The sequence below is a fragment of the Drosophila ananassae genome, chromosome 3L (assembly GCF_017639315.1).
Source record: "Drosophila ananassae strain 14024-0371.13 chromosome 3L, ASM1763931v2, whole genome shotgun sequence".
NCBI classification, from domain to species: domain Eukaryota; kingdom Metazoa; phylum Arthropoda; class Insecta; order Diptera; family Drosophilidae; genus Drosophila; species Drosophila ananassae.
In genome coordinates, this window is record NC_057929.1 from 5,076,167 (window position 1) to 5,094,406 (window position 18,240).

General features: G+C 45.3%; 2 protein-coding genes across 17 annotated transcripts; one reads left to right on the forward strand and one right to left on the reverse strand.

Annotated features, from left to right (window-relative positions):
- Positions 1 to 13: 13 nt before the first annotated feature.
- On the forward strand, positions 14 to 16,400 carry LOC6495656 (kinase D-interacting substrate of 220 kDa B). 16 transcript variants are annotated; one of them, XM_032450076.2, is made up of 13 exons: positions 28 to 152; positions 4,405 to 4,923; positions 8,672 to 8,806; positions 8,876 to 9,073; positions 9,131 to 11,895; positions 11,954 to 12,132; positions 12,189 to 12,427; positions 12,488 to 12,658; positions 12,719 to 12,946; positions 13,075 to 13,104; positions 14,201 to 14,513; positions 15,451 to 15,726; positions 15,785 to 16,400. In XM_032450076.2, exons 2-13 carry the CDS (start codon positions 4,483 to 4,485, stop codon positions 15,970 to 15,972), a joined length of 5,163 nt encoding a protein of 1,720 aa, XP_032305967.1. In that variant the 5' UTR covers positions 28 to 152; positions 4,405 to 4,482; the 3' UTR covers positions 15,973 to 16,400. The 16 variants fall into 16 exon arrangements, with proteins under 16 accessions (XP_032305973.1, XP_032305967.1, XP_032305969.1 ...); XM_032450078.2 differs by having other exon boundaries at positions 14,201 to 14,297; XM_032450082.2 differs by lacking the exon at positions 4,405 to 4,923 and having other exon boundaries at positions 14 to 152.
- LOC6494963 (protein panoramix) lies at positions 16,127 to 18,096 on the reverse strand. The gene has a single exon (XM_001959283.4). It carries the CDS (start codon positions 17,971 to 17,973, stop codon positions 16,420 to 16,422), a length of 1,554 nt encoding a protein of 517 aa, XP_001959319.1. The 5' UTR covers positions 17,974 to 18,096; the 3' UTR covers positions 16,127 to 16,419.
- Positions 18,097 to 18,240: the final 144 nt, after the last annotated feature.

The window sequence follows — 18,240 nt, forward strand, 5'->3', positions numbered from 1 at the left end:
TGCGCTCAGCTGTGCTCAATGAACGCTGCTCAGCTGTAGTTTGTTTTCATTCGGCTCGAAGACCTGAGACCTGAGACCCAGATCCTGCTGACAGATCCCGCCACGATCCGGAACGGGGCCCCACGGATATATGCCCTTGATCCGATCAACAGGTGAGTGCCGTCCATCTGGATTAGACTGGTTCCAGATATAGATGGATCTACGTACGGATCATGTATTTGCCGAAATAGTTATGCGCTTTTTTTTGTTTGTAGACAACAGAAACACGAGCTAGTCCGATAATTATATAGTACTCGTAGATAAGCCAAAAAGTGCTAATTGGTAGTTCACTGACAAAATGGATCTGTAGACTCATTGTCGTCGGCATATGAACTATTCTCCATTGTATCGTTCTAGAGCTCACTCACACACAAACACTCACGGACACTCGTCTATTCCACATTAAGATACTTATACTTATAGATGTAGTTTACATAAATAAACTTAAAGACCTAGAACTTGCAATATCATACACACACCATACACCCCATACCCACTTGCGTTTTTGTATTTATTTTTATAATTATTATATTCTGGCCCATTCCGATTTTAGATTTCGTCTAGAAATCGTCATCCGTTTATTTTGGATATATTATTTAATTGTATTATAGAAGGAAGCGCTATCGACTATAGGTTTTTCGTTCTCATTAGTGTGTAATCTGTCATAATGCCTTGGGGACTGCCAATGTAAAGAACCCTCCAATCGACCCCCTTATCGCACACTCCACATTTTATATCCGCCTATGACAGCGGGAGCTTTAAAAGAATCAACTTGTATACAATTTCAATGCATCATCATCATCGAGTTGGCCTCGTCCATTACTCGTCCAATTATTGAGTGCTCATCAAATTTAAGAGTGCTAATTCGAGCTGACCAATTGATTTCTATATTTTTCCACAACGATCTTGACAAGCCATGGAATCTAGATCCATAAAGGTACTTGATATCTCTTTTATAATCCCCACCGCCACCTCCACTACCCACCTCACAAATCAATGCTAATTTGTGCGATAAATCATACCTTTTGCAATGTTTGATCTGCCTTTATCAAGCTAGCTGTCCGATGTCTCTCAGTTTGCTTTTTGAACGTCTCGTAACTTGACGCACGATTATTGCTCCATCGTCTGAGGTGTCTGAGGTGTATGTGAATGATATAGTAATATCATCTTTTCGGATAAATATGGTGGAAAGTGTTCCGGTCTACTCCATTTCGCATTTCGTGGAATCGCAGTTGGCGATCTCAAGAAATAGCGACAGACGGATATCCAATCCCCAAGTGAGTTGGAAAATAAACAAATCTAAGGTCTCAGTGGATAGGATATCTAGAAAATTATTCTTATTTTTTTATTATCGACTTATTCCTTGAACTTTTAATAAATTGAAAAAAATAAAGAGGATTTTTAAACCTGGTTCGTGAGGTAGTTTTGGAACTTTTTGTATTCCCAAATTACTAGCTTTTTTCAAAAGGGGTTTTTTTGAGTTTGTTTTTAGTTTTAAATGTTATTTTAACTTTGTTTAATATCTTCTGTATTATAAAATAAAAAAACAAAATGTATGACTGGAAAATAGTTCAAAATGTGTCATGATTTGCTTTTTAGAAATATTGTAATTGATAATATCATAGTAGTATGTATAAAAACATTTTAAATTATAATTATATACTTTTCTTTATAATTTTTAAACTATAGAAAAAAGAACTTATAGCAGAAAGAACTTTAGAAATATATAATTTTTAAAAAACGTACAGTTTTGTTGGTAAATTGTCGTATTTTTGCATATGATTGAGTTGAAAAAAAAAGTTTTTTGAAACTAAATTCTTACGAGAAACACAAATTTTCAAAGTGTATCCCTCAGTATAAAGTCTTTCCAGCCAAATTGAAAAACAAAGTGTATTTAAAGCTTCGGCTGTGTGTCTCTTAATCTTTAGAATAGTATGTTGTGGATTTTTCGCTTTTGTTTTCATTGCGACATCACCCACATTCGCGTGTCACGTGTGTGTCTGGGCACACACACCCAGTTTGATAAACACCGTTATTTGGGGTTACAGTTTTCGCATTTTATCAAAAAAAAAAAAAGTCAAAAATAAACGAGCGCCACGGCCGGGCCGGCATGGGAGCGTGGGTGGTGTGGGTAGGCCACCCCGACAGGAGAACCGATTGACGAATGAATGCTCTGTGCTTTCTGCCTTCTGCTTCTGCTCCGCCAACGCCAGCGGTTCTATTTCCACTTCCAATTCGAATTCAGAGCGCGCCGTGTGCGCTCCACTAATCGCTGACCATATTGTTTATTCCGAATAGATTGTAATCTCGGTTTTGTGTTTTATTTTTCATTTATACATTTTGTTTGTTGTTGCGAATTTTCAAAGCTCTTAAATATATAATATATATGTATATATTATAGTTTGTAGCTTCTAGTTTTCGCTCGGAGATGTTCAGTTCTGTGTAAGCCCCACAAGGGGAAGCAAATATTTGAAAACTTTTACCGGAAAAGATAAAAAACGGTTGCCAAAGTTACCTCATTATTGTAGAGTGTTTGTAATAGTGATTAAATATGCGCCGCACTCCCAAACTACACCTGGTGGGCAAGGCCTACTCGGAGATGTCGCCTTTGAATCCGGATCCGCTGCAGGATTCCCCAACGACCAGTAGTGCCGCCCAGACGGATCGCCGGGCCGATCAGGGCGGCTACGGCAGCATCTTTCCCTTCGGCCTGTTGCGTGGATCCTTCGGTCGTGGCGGCAATTCGATCCAGGTGGGTTTTACGGCCAAAAGCAGGGCTTAATGGCCATATGTTTCAGACTATAGATGTCGTTAGCTTATCGGATACCGCCGCCTACGTTTGCAGAAGCAGATTGTTTAACCGATAAGTGACGGGGCGTCGCAAACTGCTGTTCCAACTGTTTGTTTTATCGTCACTGCTAGTGGAGGTGACTCGGTGCTCTCACACCCTTCTATAAAGTGGAATCTACTTAACCACATAGTCTACATGGACCTTACCTTTCATGCCATTGATAACAGCGCCAAAAAGTATGCTAGTTATTCTTTCACAATTGTGCCACAAAGCTTGTTAAAAAAAAAAGAGTACTTATGAGTAAGGAATTCTCAAGAATTTCTTCAACGACTTAAGTCACGCGATGAACTGGAAGGCTGGAGATATGGGTCATTCTTTGTCACTTAAAATACGATTGGTGGTCTTGCGGAGTATCGATTTCAGTTCTACAGGAGAAGGCAAAAATAATACACATTTACATATTTTTTGTATGAGTTTTAACTTCTTTTATAGACATTTTTAAACCTCATCCTTTTTTAGCTTTAAATTCTTAAAAGAAAACTTCAAAAAGACTCTTAAGATCTACTCCTCCTAAGCCCTCCTATTAGACCTCATAAAAATTATCGAATCCCCTTATCCCTTTCCGGTTAAGTCACTTCTATTTACACTTTTTGGGGGAAATAAAGAAAAGGTAATTAAACCGATAAAAATATAATTCTGTTGTCTTTTGTCCATAAGGAAATGACAATAGGCTATAGCTATAGCTCCATAGAGACCATAGCCCCTAGAGCCTACAGCCGTCCAGTATCCGCTGCTTATCTGAGTTATCTGACTCGCCTGTTTGCCCAATTAATGAAAACTAAACACCCCTGGTTGGGTGGATCGTTTGGGGGGCCAGGGCCCAGCCCAGACCAGCCCATCGCTTATATGATGCTCGCCGATGGGGAAAAGCGGACAGTTTACTGGCGGCAGTCGATGCCCAAAGTTCGTTCGGCGGCTTCCAATTCGAATAAAGAAATAAATATTATTCCCCCATCGATTTCCTGGCGGCCTCCAAAACGGAATTGAACGGCGAGAGTCTGGTGAAGATGTTCAAGGCCCGCCTAAAGTCGAGTCCGGGTGGGAGTGAGGTGTGTTCTCTCTCCAGCGAATTCCCCATTCAGCGATAAGTGTTATGCAAGTTGGAAACTTAATAGTCGAGATGCGCTCCTTTGTTATCGGGGATATCATGTGATACTTGTTATCCAAGACTTGTCAGTTCCTCGTGCCACAAAAGCCTCACAATCCCCGCTGTTATCAGCCAGTCCACTCTTCTTGAGGAATGGGAATTCCAGAAGTAAACCAGATTGATAGACAGGTCTAGTATTTGATGTGTAGGTCCACCCCAAATGGCTCTGCATCGGTCAATCAATTGAGATTCATTAAGGGAATGGATTTCATTGCTCTTTCATTTCCCAAAGAACCGCACCAGACCAGACTAACAGACAACAAGACTACAACACATCGTTCGATAAAGCCAAACTGCCATAAAGCGCACAGCTTTCGTAGTGATTTAAGTCACGTAAATAATGATATACTAACTAGCCACGTCCTAGATAAGCGAGTGCATTTGAGCATCTCGTGAGTGTGTCACCTGAAAGCCGAAACCCCGATCATATAACCAACCCGCCAGCATGCCGAAAGATGGCCGAAAGAACGCCGCCACAGACTCCGGCACTACTCCTGGCACTACGACACCCGGCAGCCCCAACAGAGCCGGCAGCAGTTCCACCACCATTGGGGCCTTGGTCAGCAATCTGCACCACAACGATCTGCAGTCCCTCCACCAGCCACTCCTGGAGAGCGAGGAGCGAGTGCTGAGCCATCGAAGTCCCACCCGAATCCATCCGCACAATCGACAGTTCGGAACCGAGTTGAAGCCACACAGTTCCCTGCCCCGGTTCGTGATCGACATTGAGGAGGAAACGGATGCTGCAGTGGCGGAGGCGGAGGCTGAGACTGATGGGAAGCCGATTACCAGCCAGGAGCAGGATGACCATACCAATCAGAGTCCTTCCCGCCGTTTCAGTCACTTCAACCTGGCCCTGCGTCGCTTCTCCCACATCCATGTCCACGTAAATGCGAACTATCCTGGCCGTGTTGGTGTTGTTGCTGTAACGTTGTTGCTCTGCCGCTTGTTGGATCTGTCCTAACCCCCCAGATTGGCCTAACCCCATGTACATGCATAGATACCCAAATATACACTCGAACACTCGCACACACGCACACCACACACAGAGTGGGCACTAAGGTATCTCCCCCCCATAATGGAAAAAACCTGTATGGGTCGCGTGCACTGGATCTAAAAATAACTATTCTAGTTGCAGTCGCTTCTTCGCTCCCGACTTTGGTTAACTGCTTTTGCTCTTTTGTGCCACTAATGCACCAAGAATGGTCTGTCTTTCTTTCAACTCTTTTATTCGGCTCGCACTCCTCAAGCCTAGCACCTTTGGTAAACACTTGCGGTGAAGGATATAGGGGTTTTCTTAATATATATTGATTTAATTCATTGTGACAATGCTGCTTCTAACAATATTAATCGAAATACATAAATAGAATAAGTTTCATTTTAATTCATAGTGGGTTATATAGTTTAGAAACAAAAAAGAGAGAGTACAAGTCTTATAATCTGAATCCTTTTCCCACCAAGAATTTATCCTGAAATTATCCAACCAAGTATTATAGGATATCTTATTCAATTTAAAAAGATAATACAGCTAGGAAGTAAACAAAAACTAGACTTACATATTACCCAACAATTCTTAATGAAAATTAATAGTGCCACTAGACTCAATTATAACTTTAATAGTTCCTAACCAATAAATAAATAAAAATATTAACTTTAGAGGTCTGAGAAAGGTGTGCTCATATTTACATTCACAGTTTATTGTTTAAAAAATATAGTGTATAAAACAGCAATTACTTAAGCTATTACTTATTTAATTAACACTTTTACATAGTTAGACTCGAGTTAATCATTTTGTCTAAATGATTTTTAATACTTTGTATTACTTGTGACATATTTAAGGTAGTTAGTATGATAACTAGTGATTCTCCCCCTGCTGTACTGGGCCCCAGAAACAGATTCTTAACCCACTGGTATGGCTCTTGAGTACTAAAGCCCCTTAAGTGAAGTTCGAGTGTCTGGCAGCCACTCGAGAGTCAAGTCGAAGAACATAAACTCACCAATTGGCAATCGTTCACTATGCGTCTCCATTTTATCGATCGTGTTGTGTCACTGTCGCAGATACTTTAACCTAATCGCGAAGTATCTGAAAGTACGGCGAACTTCTCGAGATACAGATACTGTGTCTGGTGTTTGTAATTAGCGTGTAAAACACTGAAATGTCTGATAAACGCAAAGAATGTCCTGAGAAGACCGACTGACTGGCTGGTCGTTCAATAACCTAATGGAAGCCATAAACTCGAACAGCCAGCACAATTAATTACATTTCACACGGCCTTAGAAGAAGCATAAATTCGAGTGAAACTTTATTTACGCAAGCGAGTGGCGGGCAAAAATAGCCAGACCGCCAAAACCTGGTCGGTCAATCAGTCTTTGTGCAACGCTCGTGGCAGCAGGAGTCGTAAGCTTATAGCTCCCAAAGGCCAAAAAAACACACAAAAACCGGAAAACACGTTCCCCCAAAAGGGGCAAGTCTTGGTGGCTTTGCTGACCAATTACAGTATTTGCGACACGAAACTGCCACTTCCCAAGGCGGCAGTCCCCAGCCGCCAAGCAACCATCCAACCACCCACCTGTAATCAGCCAGAAGCCAGAGCGATGCTCACCTCAGCCGTCCGTCCGGTGGCTTGATAACTCGGACACTCGCCAGAAATCGGCGAGCAGCTGAGGCGGTCGGTTGCATCGCGCAAATCGCTCTTCAAAAAAAGATATAATAAAGAAATGAATTCATAAATTAATTAGCAAGACAAGAAATGGACAAAAAACTACGAATTTGTCAAGTGATTTGTGTGGCAGACCAGTGACAATATTTATTACAATTATGACTATAAAAGTCTAGAAAATTAAATAATAATTAAATAAAAGTGCTGCAGAATAAATCAACAATTAAATGGAACAAGAAAGTCAAGCTTCTATATCATAGAGACAAAATAACTATGGAATCTAATCCACTAATAAATAATTAATCAAACATGAAAAAAAATACTGAGCAAATATTACAGGAATTAATTTGCCAATTCACTAGGCAGCCAAGAGAAGAGAAATAAATTAATTTGCACAAACTGGCACTTGATTAAAAATCCAACAACGTTGTAACCAGTGAGGTGCCAGTTTGGAGTGAATGCTAAAAGTGATTCTGTGTCGGAGAGCCAAGCACTTCCATGCTTACATGTTTTATCAGCTTGACGCACGTACAAGAGAACTGATATCATTCTAAACTAAAGAATAAATTAAAGTAGAAATAAAAGAGAAAAAAACTTTAAGAAAATGAAACTATCCAAGAGCTTCGATGAACTGATTCTCAGTGCCTCGCGGCTGAGTCTCAACAACCTGCGATCGCCGACGAAGAAAAAGTCAAAAAATGTAAAGTATACACAACACCCCTCCAATCCCATGATTTAGTCACGCAATATAGCCCATTAGTTCCGATTCAGAATTGGCCATAATGGGGGACATAATACGAAAATTCCTTTAATGGTCGAATGGGTGAAATGCCAAAAGTACGCCAGAGATAAACATTATTAATAGGCGTACTCCAGACCACCTGACTCAGACACCTCCTCAGTGGCTGCCATAAATCTGACCCAACTGACTAATCTATTTTCTATCTATTTCGGCCAGACATACTCTGAGATACCCGCTTTAAATGCCATTATTTGATTCGTTCTAGGTAGCTTAAAAAGCAGCAATTAGATCTATGCCAAGTAACTCTGTTTACCAGTTTGTATTAGCTTTACCGTTTTATGCTCGAGTGCATTTTAACACCTTCGATTGAAACCGAAGACCCACCAAGGTTCTCAAGACATACAAACAAGATCTTTGGTGTTTTATTGATCCCCTCTGTTATGCTCCCCCTTAACATTTTAACTCTTAAAACACAAATTAATTTGATAAAAAATAAACAAATAAATTAAAGCCAAGCTACTGCAATGCGTGAGGGGATGTGCTCTGGCATTTGTTCAAATAACAAATACGACAATCTGTGACGTTATCGTTAAGATGGGCGATTACCTGACTCGTGGAGCATCTATTAGTGTTTGCCATGAGATTACGAGATCAAAGATGTCTCTCCAGATGGATTTTCACGGGTTCTACTGCCCAGATATGAGTTCAGGGTTATTTATAGGCTCTCCTAGGTATATTTTTGGGATATGTCCCCAATCAGGCAGTTAAAAAAAATCTACTTTTCATACTGATTTCGTGGAGCTCTTTATTTCGCAATTACCCATCGATGGTGGCGGCTTTTATAACACAATTAATTATTTTATTGGTACGGTTCGATGAGTCGATCATGGGACTAACCGTCCACCATTACTTAGTACTAATTGTAAGATAAAATAATTATACTTTCCTAGGAATAATTACCTTTTGGTTTTCCTTGGTTCAGCATGCCTGTCCAGCAAATGTTCAACTCTTGACCCCCCTGGAAGTCTAATCTATGTAGTATTTCCCCTAAAATACAAGTTGTTACCGATTTTTTTCAGTTCTAATTGCTTCATAACACGAATAACCAGAACAAGTCTTGCCAAAACCCAACAGTTTTTATTTGCATGACGTTATCTTTTCTTTCAAATGAAAATTTATTGAAAATATCTTGAGGAAAACCCATTCTAATACCTCTGATTTTCCTCGGGCAGAACATAAATCGCTACGGAGACTCCATGGGTTCACTGGGACATCGCGCCTTGCTGCAGTACATCGACAATAATGACATATCCGGTCTGCGAGCTATCCTGGATAGTCGGCACCTAACGATCGACGACAGGGATGAGGTGAGTACAGAGAACTTCTAGGCATATAATAGCCTCCAATCTTATACAATCCAATCTCTAATCCCTAAGAATGCCACTACCGTGCTGATGGTTGTGGCCGGACGCGGTCTGACCTCCTTTGTCCGGGAATTCCTGGCCCGCGGTGCTGATGTCCAGGCAGAGGATCTGGACAACTGGACAGCTCTGCTGTGTGCCTCCCGAAATGGCCACTTTGATGTCGTCCAACTGCTTCTGGATCATGGCGCTGAAATCGAGCACAGAGACATGGTAAGTTAATGGAACTTATTCCTCTTGTTAGCTGATCCTTCACAGACTTTCGTCTAGGGTGGCTGGACCAGTCTGATGTGGGCTGCCTATCGGGGGCATACGGAGCTGGTGCGTCTACTGCTGGACAAAGGAGCCGATGGCAATGCCCACGGAAACTACCACCTGGGAGCCTTGCTGTGGGCCGCTGGGCGTGGCTACAAGGACATCGTGGAGCTGTTGGTGCAGCGAGGCGCCAAAGTCAATGTGGGAGACAAGTACGGAACCACCGCACTCGTCTGGGCATGCCGGCGTGGAAATGTCGAGATTGTGGACACCCTGCTGAAGGCTGGAGCCAACGTGGATACAGCAGGAATGTATTCGTGGACGCCCCTGCTGGTGGCAGCCTCCGGCGGACACACCGACTGTGTCAGTTCCATTCTGGAGAAGAAGCCCAACGTGAATGCCTTGGACAAGGATGGCATGACCGCTCTCTGCATAGCCGCCCGTGAGGGATACCAGGATATAGCCGCCTCCCTAATAGCTGCCGGTGCTTACATCAACATCCAGGATCGAGGAGCAGACACCCCACTGATCCATGCCGTGAAAGCAGGTCATCGAACTGTGGTGGAAGCCCTCCTCAAGAAACACGCCGATGTGGATATTCAGGGAAAGGATCGTAAGACGGCCATTTACACGGCTGTAGAGAAGGGTCACACCCCGATCGTCAAGCTACTGCTGGCCACCAATCCCGACCTGGAGTCCGCCACCAAAGACGGCGATACTCCGCTCCTGAGGGCTGTCAGGAATAGGAACCTGGAAATCGTGCACATGCTGCTGGACAGGAAGGCCAAGGTGACGGCCAGTGATAAGAGGGGCGACACCTGCCTGCACATTGCCATGCGGGCGCGGAGCAAGGCGATCGTGGAGGCTCTGCTCCGGAATCCCAAGCACAGTCAGCTCCTCTACCGGGCCAACAAGGCCGGCGAGACGCCCTACAACCTCGACTCCCTGCACCAGAAGACCATTTTGGGCCAAGTATTTGGCGCCCGACGCCTGAATACCAACGAGGACTCCGAGGGCATGCTGGGCTACGAGCTGTACTCCTCCGCCCTGGCGGACGTGCTCAGCGAGCCCACCCTGACCACCCCGATAACCGTGGGTCTGTACGCCAAATGGGGCAGTGGGAAGAGCTTCCTGCTCAACAAGCTGCGCGACGAGATGAACAACTTTGCCCGCCAGTGGGCGGAGCCACCCGTGAAGACCAGCGGCCTGCTCTTCCTCGTCTGCCTGCACGTGGCCCTCCTGATTGGCACCATTGTGGGTCTGAGCACCTGGTCGGCGGTGATCGGAGTCTCGGCTGCCGTGGGTTTCATGCTGCTTGCCTACCTCCTCCTGGCGGCCGTCAAGTACTGTAACTACCAGATGGACTTGCAGTGGGCCTACTCCGTGCAGCATGGTCTGGAGAAGAGGATCACAAGGTTGCGACTGATACTGCAGGTGGCTTTTTGTCATCCACCAGGACCACAGTCAGACTCCCAGGCCAAGCCGGTTAGGTTTCACTTTGCGGAGGCGAACAGCGCCTCTCCCACCGGCGACGGAGCAGTGGCCCATATGCTGGCCTCCCTCCTGGATGCCATTGAGTCCCACTACGGATGGCTGGCCACCAGACTGTATCGAGCCTTCCGGCCCAAGTGCCTCAAGGTGGATGTGGGCTGGCGATGGCGTCGCATGTGCTGTATTCCCATCGTGGTCGTCTTCGAACTGGCCCTGATCACCCTGGTGACTGGGATTTCCCTCATCGTGGCCTACTTCACCTTCGCCAGCGAGTCGGAACGACCACAGATCCTGGTCGCTCTGTATGTAATTGCCGCCGTGATGGGAACCCTCATCTGCACCCACCTCCATGTGCTGGCCAAGGTGTGTGTCTCCCTCTTCACATCCCACATCCGGCAGCTGAAGCGGGCGGTTCGGTCCAGCGAAACTGCCCCCCTAACCATGCTGGGCGCCGAGGTGGCCGTCATGACGGACATGGTCAAGTGCCTCGATGCGTTCACCAACCAACAGAGTCGTTTGGTTGGCGTGATCGATGCCCTGGACTCCTGCGACACCGAGAGGATACTCACCCTCCTGAATGCCGTGCAGACACTGCTCTCCTCTCCCAACAGGCCATTTGTACTCCTCATTTCGGTGGATCCCCATGTCATTGCCAAAGCGGCGGAGGCCAACAGCCGAAGGCTGTTCACAGAGGGCGGAATCGGAGGACACGACTTCCTGAGGAACTTGGTCCATCTGCCAGTCTACCTACAGAACTCTGGGCTGCGGAAGGTGCAGCGAGCTCAGATGACGGCGCTCCTGTTCAAGCGGAGCACAGGCGGAGAGTATCAAACGGAGGATGGAGCCACCTTGGGTCACTCGGTGTCCGCTCGCCGTTTGTCCAATGCCTCAGAGATCATTTCCAGCCAGGAGAAGCTGCGTGGCCAAGGACGAGGAGGCGGTGGTAAGAAACTGCGTCTCTCCGAGTCCGTGGCCAGCTCGACGGGCTCCAATCTCCATCGTCTTGGACAGAACCCGCAGACAGTGATCGATCTGTCGAGGATTGTGCTGACGGATGACTACTTCAGTGATGTGAATCCGAGGAGTATGCGGCGCCTGATGAACGTCATCTACATCACCGTGCGCCTGCTCAAGGCCTTCCAGATTGATTTCAGTTGGTACCGGCTCAGCTCCTGGATCAATCTCACGGAGCAGTGGCCCCTGAGGGCCAGTATGATAGTCCTGCACCACGACCAGTTTATGGACGGCAATGCGGACGAGTCGGTTTCCCTGCAAAGTGTTTACGAAAAGTGAGTTTCCTCTTACTCCTGGAATCTACAAAACAACTAATCTCTTTAAATCCCTCAGACTGCGTCCAAAGCTGGCCTACTTGCGAGAAGCTGCTCCTCTTCTGGAACTGGATCGGGATGAGAGGAAACTCGACGCCTTCCTGCAGTTGCACAAATCAGATCTTCTTGTGGCGGATCTCCGCATATTCTTGCCCTTCACTATTAACCTGGATCCCTACCTGAGGAAGGTTTTGAAGGGTAAGAGCATCCAAAGTGTGATCCTTTCCAAAAACTAAACATATTTCTTCCCACAGAGGACCAGCAAACCATCGAGGATGAGGGCTCGCTTGTCCTGCAAACGAGACCCAGTGTTTCCAACGTCATGCGTCAATTCCCAGCACCCACCACCTATGTGCCTTCACCTCAGACCTATCCACCTTACCAAATGTTCCAGAACGAATATCCGCCGGCCAATGAGCTGCGCTCCAGGAATCTTAGCACCAGCACCGAACCCGTCACGCCACTCATAAACTCGCCCAGCGATTCCTTTGGTGTAAGTTCTTCCCTCTCCTTTATTTTTATAAAATAATTCTTATATTTTTCTACCATTCAGGAGGACATCCTGCAAACCAAGCTTACCGACCTGACGGTGGACGGAGTCATCAGTTTGCTGGAGAGAATTGATGACATGAAGCCGGCAATGGCCAAGCTGGCGCCCGTGCTCCGCGAGAATGCCATTAATGGACGTGTGCTGAAGCACTGTGATATGCCGGACCTCAAATCGGTAAGGAACTTCTTTTAAAAGAATATATAACAGATAACTAACTCCACAATTGTATGACAGGTTCTGGGCCTAAGCTTTGGCCACTGGGAGCTGTTCCGGCTGCTGATCACCACGCTGCGGGAGTGCGAACGCCTGCCACGGAAGCCCCAGCGCCAGCAGTCGCAGCAGCCCGCCGCCTTGGAGCCCCCCTCGAATGTCCCGATGATCAAGGACGTAACCGATGCCCTGATGCAGCCACCCCGAGAGTCTCTGTCGCGCAAGAACTCTGTCAGTCATATGGAAAAACAGGTACGCTTTTAATATTATCTTCACTTTGGGGCATTATGATCAGGGATCGGGATCGACAACTGCTCTAACTCATGTGCTTTGATCTATTCTTATTCCGACCATTCTAACAAACCGAAACGAAATGCCAGTCAAAAGTTCATGACTACGAGTACCTGCAGGTAAAGCTCCCGATGAGACACCATCCAACAGACCCAGACTGAATCCAAAAAGAAACACGCCCACATTTAAGCACATTCATAAGCAAGAAACCCATTCCCAAACAACCCTAAGTTGCAGGATCAATTGATTACGACATTTTTCAAAACTATGAAAATTTTAGAAAAAATCGAAACCAAGAAAATTGAGAAAATATTCTGTTCCCAGATTTTGATGGGGAACAATGGAGAATCGATCTGCGAATCGATTAAGGTATTCCGCTCAAGAATCGGATATATATTGGACAAGATATGGTCATCGCAGTGGGTCATTTTGTCGTCCCCTTGTCAGTTCCACATTTAGAAGGGGATGGCCCAGAAAATTTTAGAAAAAATTGAAAAAATATTAAGTTTCTAGATTTTAATGCAGATTTAAGGCGAATCGATCTACGAATCGATTAAGGTATTCCGCTCAAGAATCGGATATATATTGGCCAAGATATGGTCATCGCAGGGGGTCATTTTGTCGTCCCCTTGTCAGTTCCACATTTAGAAGGGGATGGCCCAGAAAATTTTAGAAAAAATTGAAAAAATATTAAGTTTCTAGATTTTAATGCAGATTTAAGGCGAATCGATCTACGAATCGATTAAGGTACTCCGCTCAAAAATCGGATATTTATTGGCTAAGATATGGCAATCGCAGGGGGTCATATTGTCCTTTCGCTCAAAAATCCCCCACTCTTTTTAGATGTCCTTTTTTGGAAATTTCGTGAAAGATTTCTAAATTTAAGAAACAAAAACTATTTCTATGGAATTCATGTTCGTAAGGACTGAAAATTCAAGATTCGTTATGGTAGAACCCAAATTTCTGGGTCAAATAATACCCTCTTGAGAACATATGTGGTACATGAGTATTTGCTTTTAAGTGGGTTCTTTAAATATTTATGTTATTTCCTCAAGAGCACTGAATCATACCACTTGAAAAAAGATGAGGAAACGTTTCTTAAAGTCTGTAAATAAAAAATGTGTGTATATCAATTGATCTTGAAATATTATTTAAGAAAAAAATTGTGTTTTTAGCTTCCATTGAGAGATCTAATGAGATATTTTGTATGTCTAGGTCACGCTGGAGGAGCAAATGATCTGCGGCGCCCTGCAGACCCTCAACGAGGAGGCCTTCGAGGATGTGGCCATTAGCGAGAGGCCGAGTCCCACAGGTGAGATGATGGCGGCTGTCGCCCAACTGCAATTAGCACCCATCCGCGAATCCTCAGAATTCGGATCGCCATCCGACGAGCAGATGCACCTCAACAACAATAAGTACTTGCATGCCGGGTACAATCGCAGCGCCAGCTCCCACTCGCTGCAGAGTCTGAGCACTCTGGTGGGGGCACCAAGTGCTCATAGTATCCACACAAGTCATCTGGGCAATGGTAACAATTTAAGCGGTAGCACGCTCGATCTAATGCATGTAGATTCGGTGTTTAATGGCAGTGTTGGTGGCGCCTATCATCACACCTCGCGCCAGATCTCGATCAGCAGTGAGCTGCTGAACGAGCCCAGCTCCCTGCCCCTGGTGGTGGTCATACCCAATAGCTCCGGTGAACAGACTTACGACGATACCCCGCTGTGAGCCGGGTAGGGGAGACCTGTGCTGGCCTGTGATTAACCAATGGAGCTCTGCATGGGTGAACCGGTGTCCGGTCTATTATCCATAATTTAGTAACATATATATAGTCTGACAAACCGTACCATTTTAAAACACTGGACCAAAATCAAAATCAAATCATAATATCATCCATAATCTTAATCTATCTATGGTTTTTGTTTAATTTTTTGCTTTGGCTTGGCTTTGATCCGGTATCCGGTCTCCGGAAAGTATTATCTACCAAATACTAACGTTGAGTTGTGCGAATTACTAAATCATTCCAATTGTTACCACATATGCTGATAATTAGTTTTTAAATTCTTGCCACACACGAAACACACAACCACACACCCAAAAACACATTTAAAATTGTGAATCCCCCACGAAACATGAACAACCTCTACTCTACTAACAATTATGATGACATTTCTAATCCTCAAAAACCCCACAAACCCCCAAGATGAAGGATCAAATAAACGATAAATATGAACAACTCGTTACCAGTTGCATTTTATTCAGCTTTCTATACTCCTTCTATATTTTATATTTTTTTTAATAAATGTTTTATGTTCCGCCTTCCGTTAACATCTGTTCCGAGTTTCGATATTCACCTGGTTACTATAACTATGTTACTCTGGGGCAGCACCTCAGAGCACCTGTGACGGGAGACATCTGCCGCCAGAATCCTAACTAAATTTACCCAAAAATCGTATAAATTTTAGAACTCGACACACCGAGTGCCGGAGCGGCAATGACGACGCCATTGCTTAGTTCCTCCAGTTCCAGCACCGTTCAGCCATCGACTTCGGGTCGGGAGCAGGGCATCCTCAAGCAGCAGGGCAGCGTCAAGGCCGACAAGAGAGTATCGATCCAACAAACGGCGAGCAGCAATAACAATAATAACCACGCCAAGCTGGCACCGAACGTGGAGTACGTTTCCGAGCGCCAGGCGGATGTCCAGGGAAGCAGCAAGCGCTTGACAACCAAGCCGCCACCAGGTAAGGTTTATAATCTGAATCTCTAAGGGATGACTGATTAAAGTTTTACAATTTCCAGGACCACGTCCCGCTTCGCTGATCATCACCAGAAACGATTCCAATTCGCAGATCCAGTTGCTGCGCTCCTCATCCGTAGACTACGACGATGTGGAGGCCCAGGAGCACCGGACAACGATACGGACTACACTGCTGGAGCAGCAGGAGGAGGAGGAGTCGGCTCCCTTTGTGTTTACAGTGCGCAAATGATACAATCTGCTTTAAGCTTAGTTACAAGTTAGACTTAATTAGCCAATAACTAGAGGACTCTGTCGGAGTATAACATATAATGCTGTTCTCTAGCAAAAGACAATTTGTTTGCAGCCCTGAAGTACGTTCACTACTTGTTACTTGTACTATTATATATATGAGCATGTGTATTTATTAATTTTATAAAAGTTAAGAGTACTCTTTGCCTGAGATTTACAATTCTATATGTATATGCGATGATAGCGATGAGTCGGTGCGGCCTTTAAAGCCTCTGAGAGATTTTAACACACATATATATTATATATATTCGAGGAAGACAACGTTTACATACTATATATAATGTCCTAGCGCAATCGAAACTTTGGCATGTTTTCATGTTGCCTTTGGAATAATGATTTACAAATAAATTCGATGTGTATTATTGCGAATATTGAATATTTAAAAATGCTAACGATTGAATCGTCGTTTAATGTGGAGAGCCGGTTCCAGGGCCCGGTAGAGTGTCTGGGCCCAGGTCGAGTCGGGCACCGTCGTGAAGAGCTCCATTAATGCGAACATTACGTTCGATTGCTGCTGGGTCAGATCCGTCACATCGAAAGTTGGATCCTGCCAAAAAGCACCACTGTATTGACTCTCCAAGCGGACTTGAGTCTCAACACTTCGAGTGGCGGAGACGCCCTCCGTTTGGGTGGCAGCGTTCTTGTAAAGTGTCGCCGTTTCGATGTCCTCCGCCGGCGAGAGTCCCTTCTCCAGCTGCTCCTTCTTTAGTTTCAGAATGCGCTGCGATGGCTTGGCGGTGATCTGAATCTGCTTCAGGCGCTCCAAGCTGATGCCCAGAACACGAAGCAGTTCCCTGGTAGCCTGCGGCACAGTTTCCAAGCCCCACTTGCCAAACTCTATCTTGGTGCCTGGAACGGAGTTGAACGCATACGTCACGTTCATGTTGTTGCAGATCGGCGAGGGATTCTCGAAGGAGTCCTGATTGCGAAACGATTCGCTGACAGGCAGCTTGCTCACTGTTTCCACCACTTGAACCTCCACTTGCTCCTGGTCGTCCTTCTTCTTTTGGAACATCAGCAATGCCAGTTCGGCCCGAGCTGTGGCTCTATTTCGCTTGTCGGCCAGGGACAGATTTACTTTGGGTTGCTCTAACTCCTGTTTTGGGGCAAAAAGGCGGGAGGACTGCACCAGTCGTACATGCCGTTCATCGCTTCTGACTGGAATACAGTCGAAGTCTGGATCGGGTTTCGGTGTTTTCAGGCCATGATGATGTCCTTGACTACTGTGGCCGCTGCGGTGGCGCTTGTTCTCCTTCTGGCTGTCGTTGGGCGAACTCTGACTATGTCGACGTTTCCTTGGCTCCGATTCCTCCTTGCTTTGGCTTGATTTTTGAGACCGGTCCTTTTTGTGCTTCTTTTTCTTCTTCTTTTCCTTGGGTTTTGACGCATACTCAGTTTCCACCTCGGCCAACTGCTGCAGGATCTCCTTCTTAGTGGCCAGAAGCGCGTCGGTACTCTCGGCATCCGCAGGAATCTCTGATGGCAAAGCATCTAGGCTGCACAGATCCATATCGTTGAGGTTTTCCCGAAGAGTGTATTGGCTTGGAATGCCGTCCAGGGTGCGGGGAGTAGCTTCCCGGGGCTCCGACTTAACAACTGGTTTTATATCGGGACCAGGCGCGGGTCTCTCGCAGTCGAAGTCCTCATTCAGGAGCTGATCCAGCATTTCATCATCCTCATCCGTATTCTGGACTTCCGGCTTGGGCTCTACTTTCGCTGCGATTTCCATAAAACTGGCACCCGGAGTGCGGGGTGCAGCAAGGTGACTGCCATCGTCGTGGTCACTTTCCCATCCGGATTGGACCAAAGGAACGCCCGGCGCAAAGGCATGGGGCGGCGAATCTATTGCACTTTCTCGGAGCGGGGTGTTATCGTCTTCGTCGAGGTGTGTTTGGGCTTCGATCTCGGTTTTTACTTCTTGCTTTATCGGCTGTTCTTCCATGGCTTTTAATAGTTTCGAATTACTAGCAAGTCATTTGACACTTTTTGGGAGTCTTCGTATTTACGAAATGCGTTTAAAGAAGGAAATGAATCGATAGTGTTGATGTTTTATTTTAGACCGTTGGTCCCAAAATAATCGATAATAAATGTGCCACCTCTTGCATGATATAAAACGCAAGGTGCTTCAAGGAGAACCTGCTGTTATCGAGTATTTATCGATAATTAAATTCAAATCTTTTTCTTGTCGTTAAATTAAATCCTTTAATTA

Bases quoted from the DNA above. Each gene is read 5' to 3' on its own strand.
- LOC6495656 (XM_032450076.2), top strand. From the start codon at position 4,483: ATGCCGAAAGATGGCCGAAAGAACGCCGCCACAGACTCCGGCACTACT. The intron at 8,807-8,875 runs GTGAGTACAGAG...CTAATCCCTAAG, and splicing joins CGATCGACGACAGGGATGAG to AATGCCACTACCGTGCTGAT. The intron at 13,105-14,200 runs GTAAAGCTCCCG...TTGTATGTCTAG, and splicing joins ATGACTACGAGTACCTGCAG to GTCACGCTGGAGGAGCAAAT.
- LOC6494963 (XM_001959283.4), bottom strand. From the start codon at position 17,973: ATGGAAGAACAGCCGATAAAGCAAGAAGTAAAAACCGAGATCGAAGCC.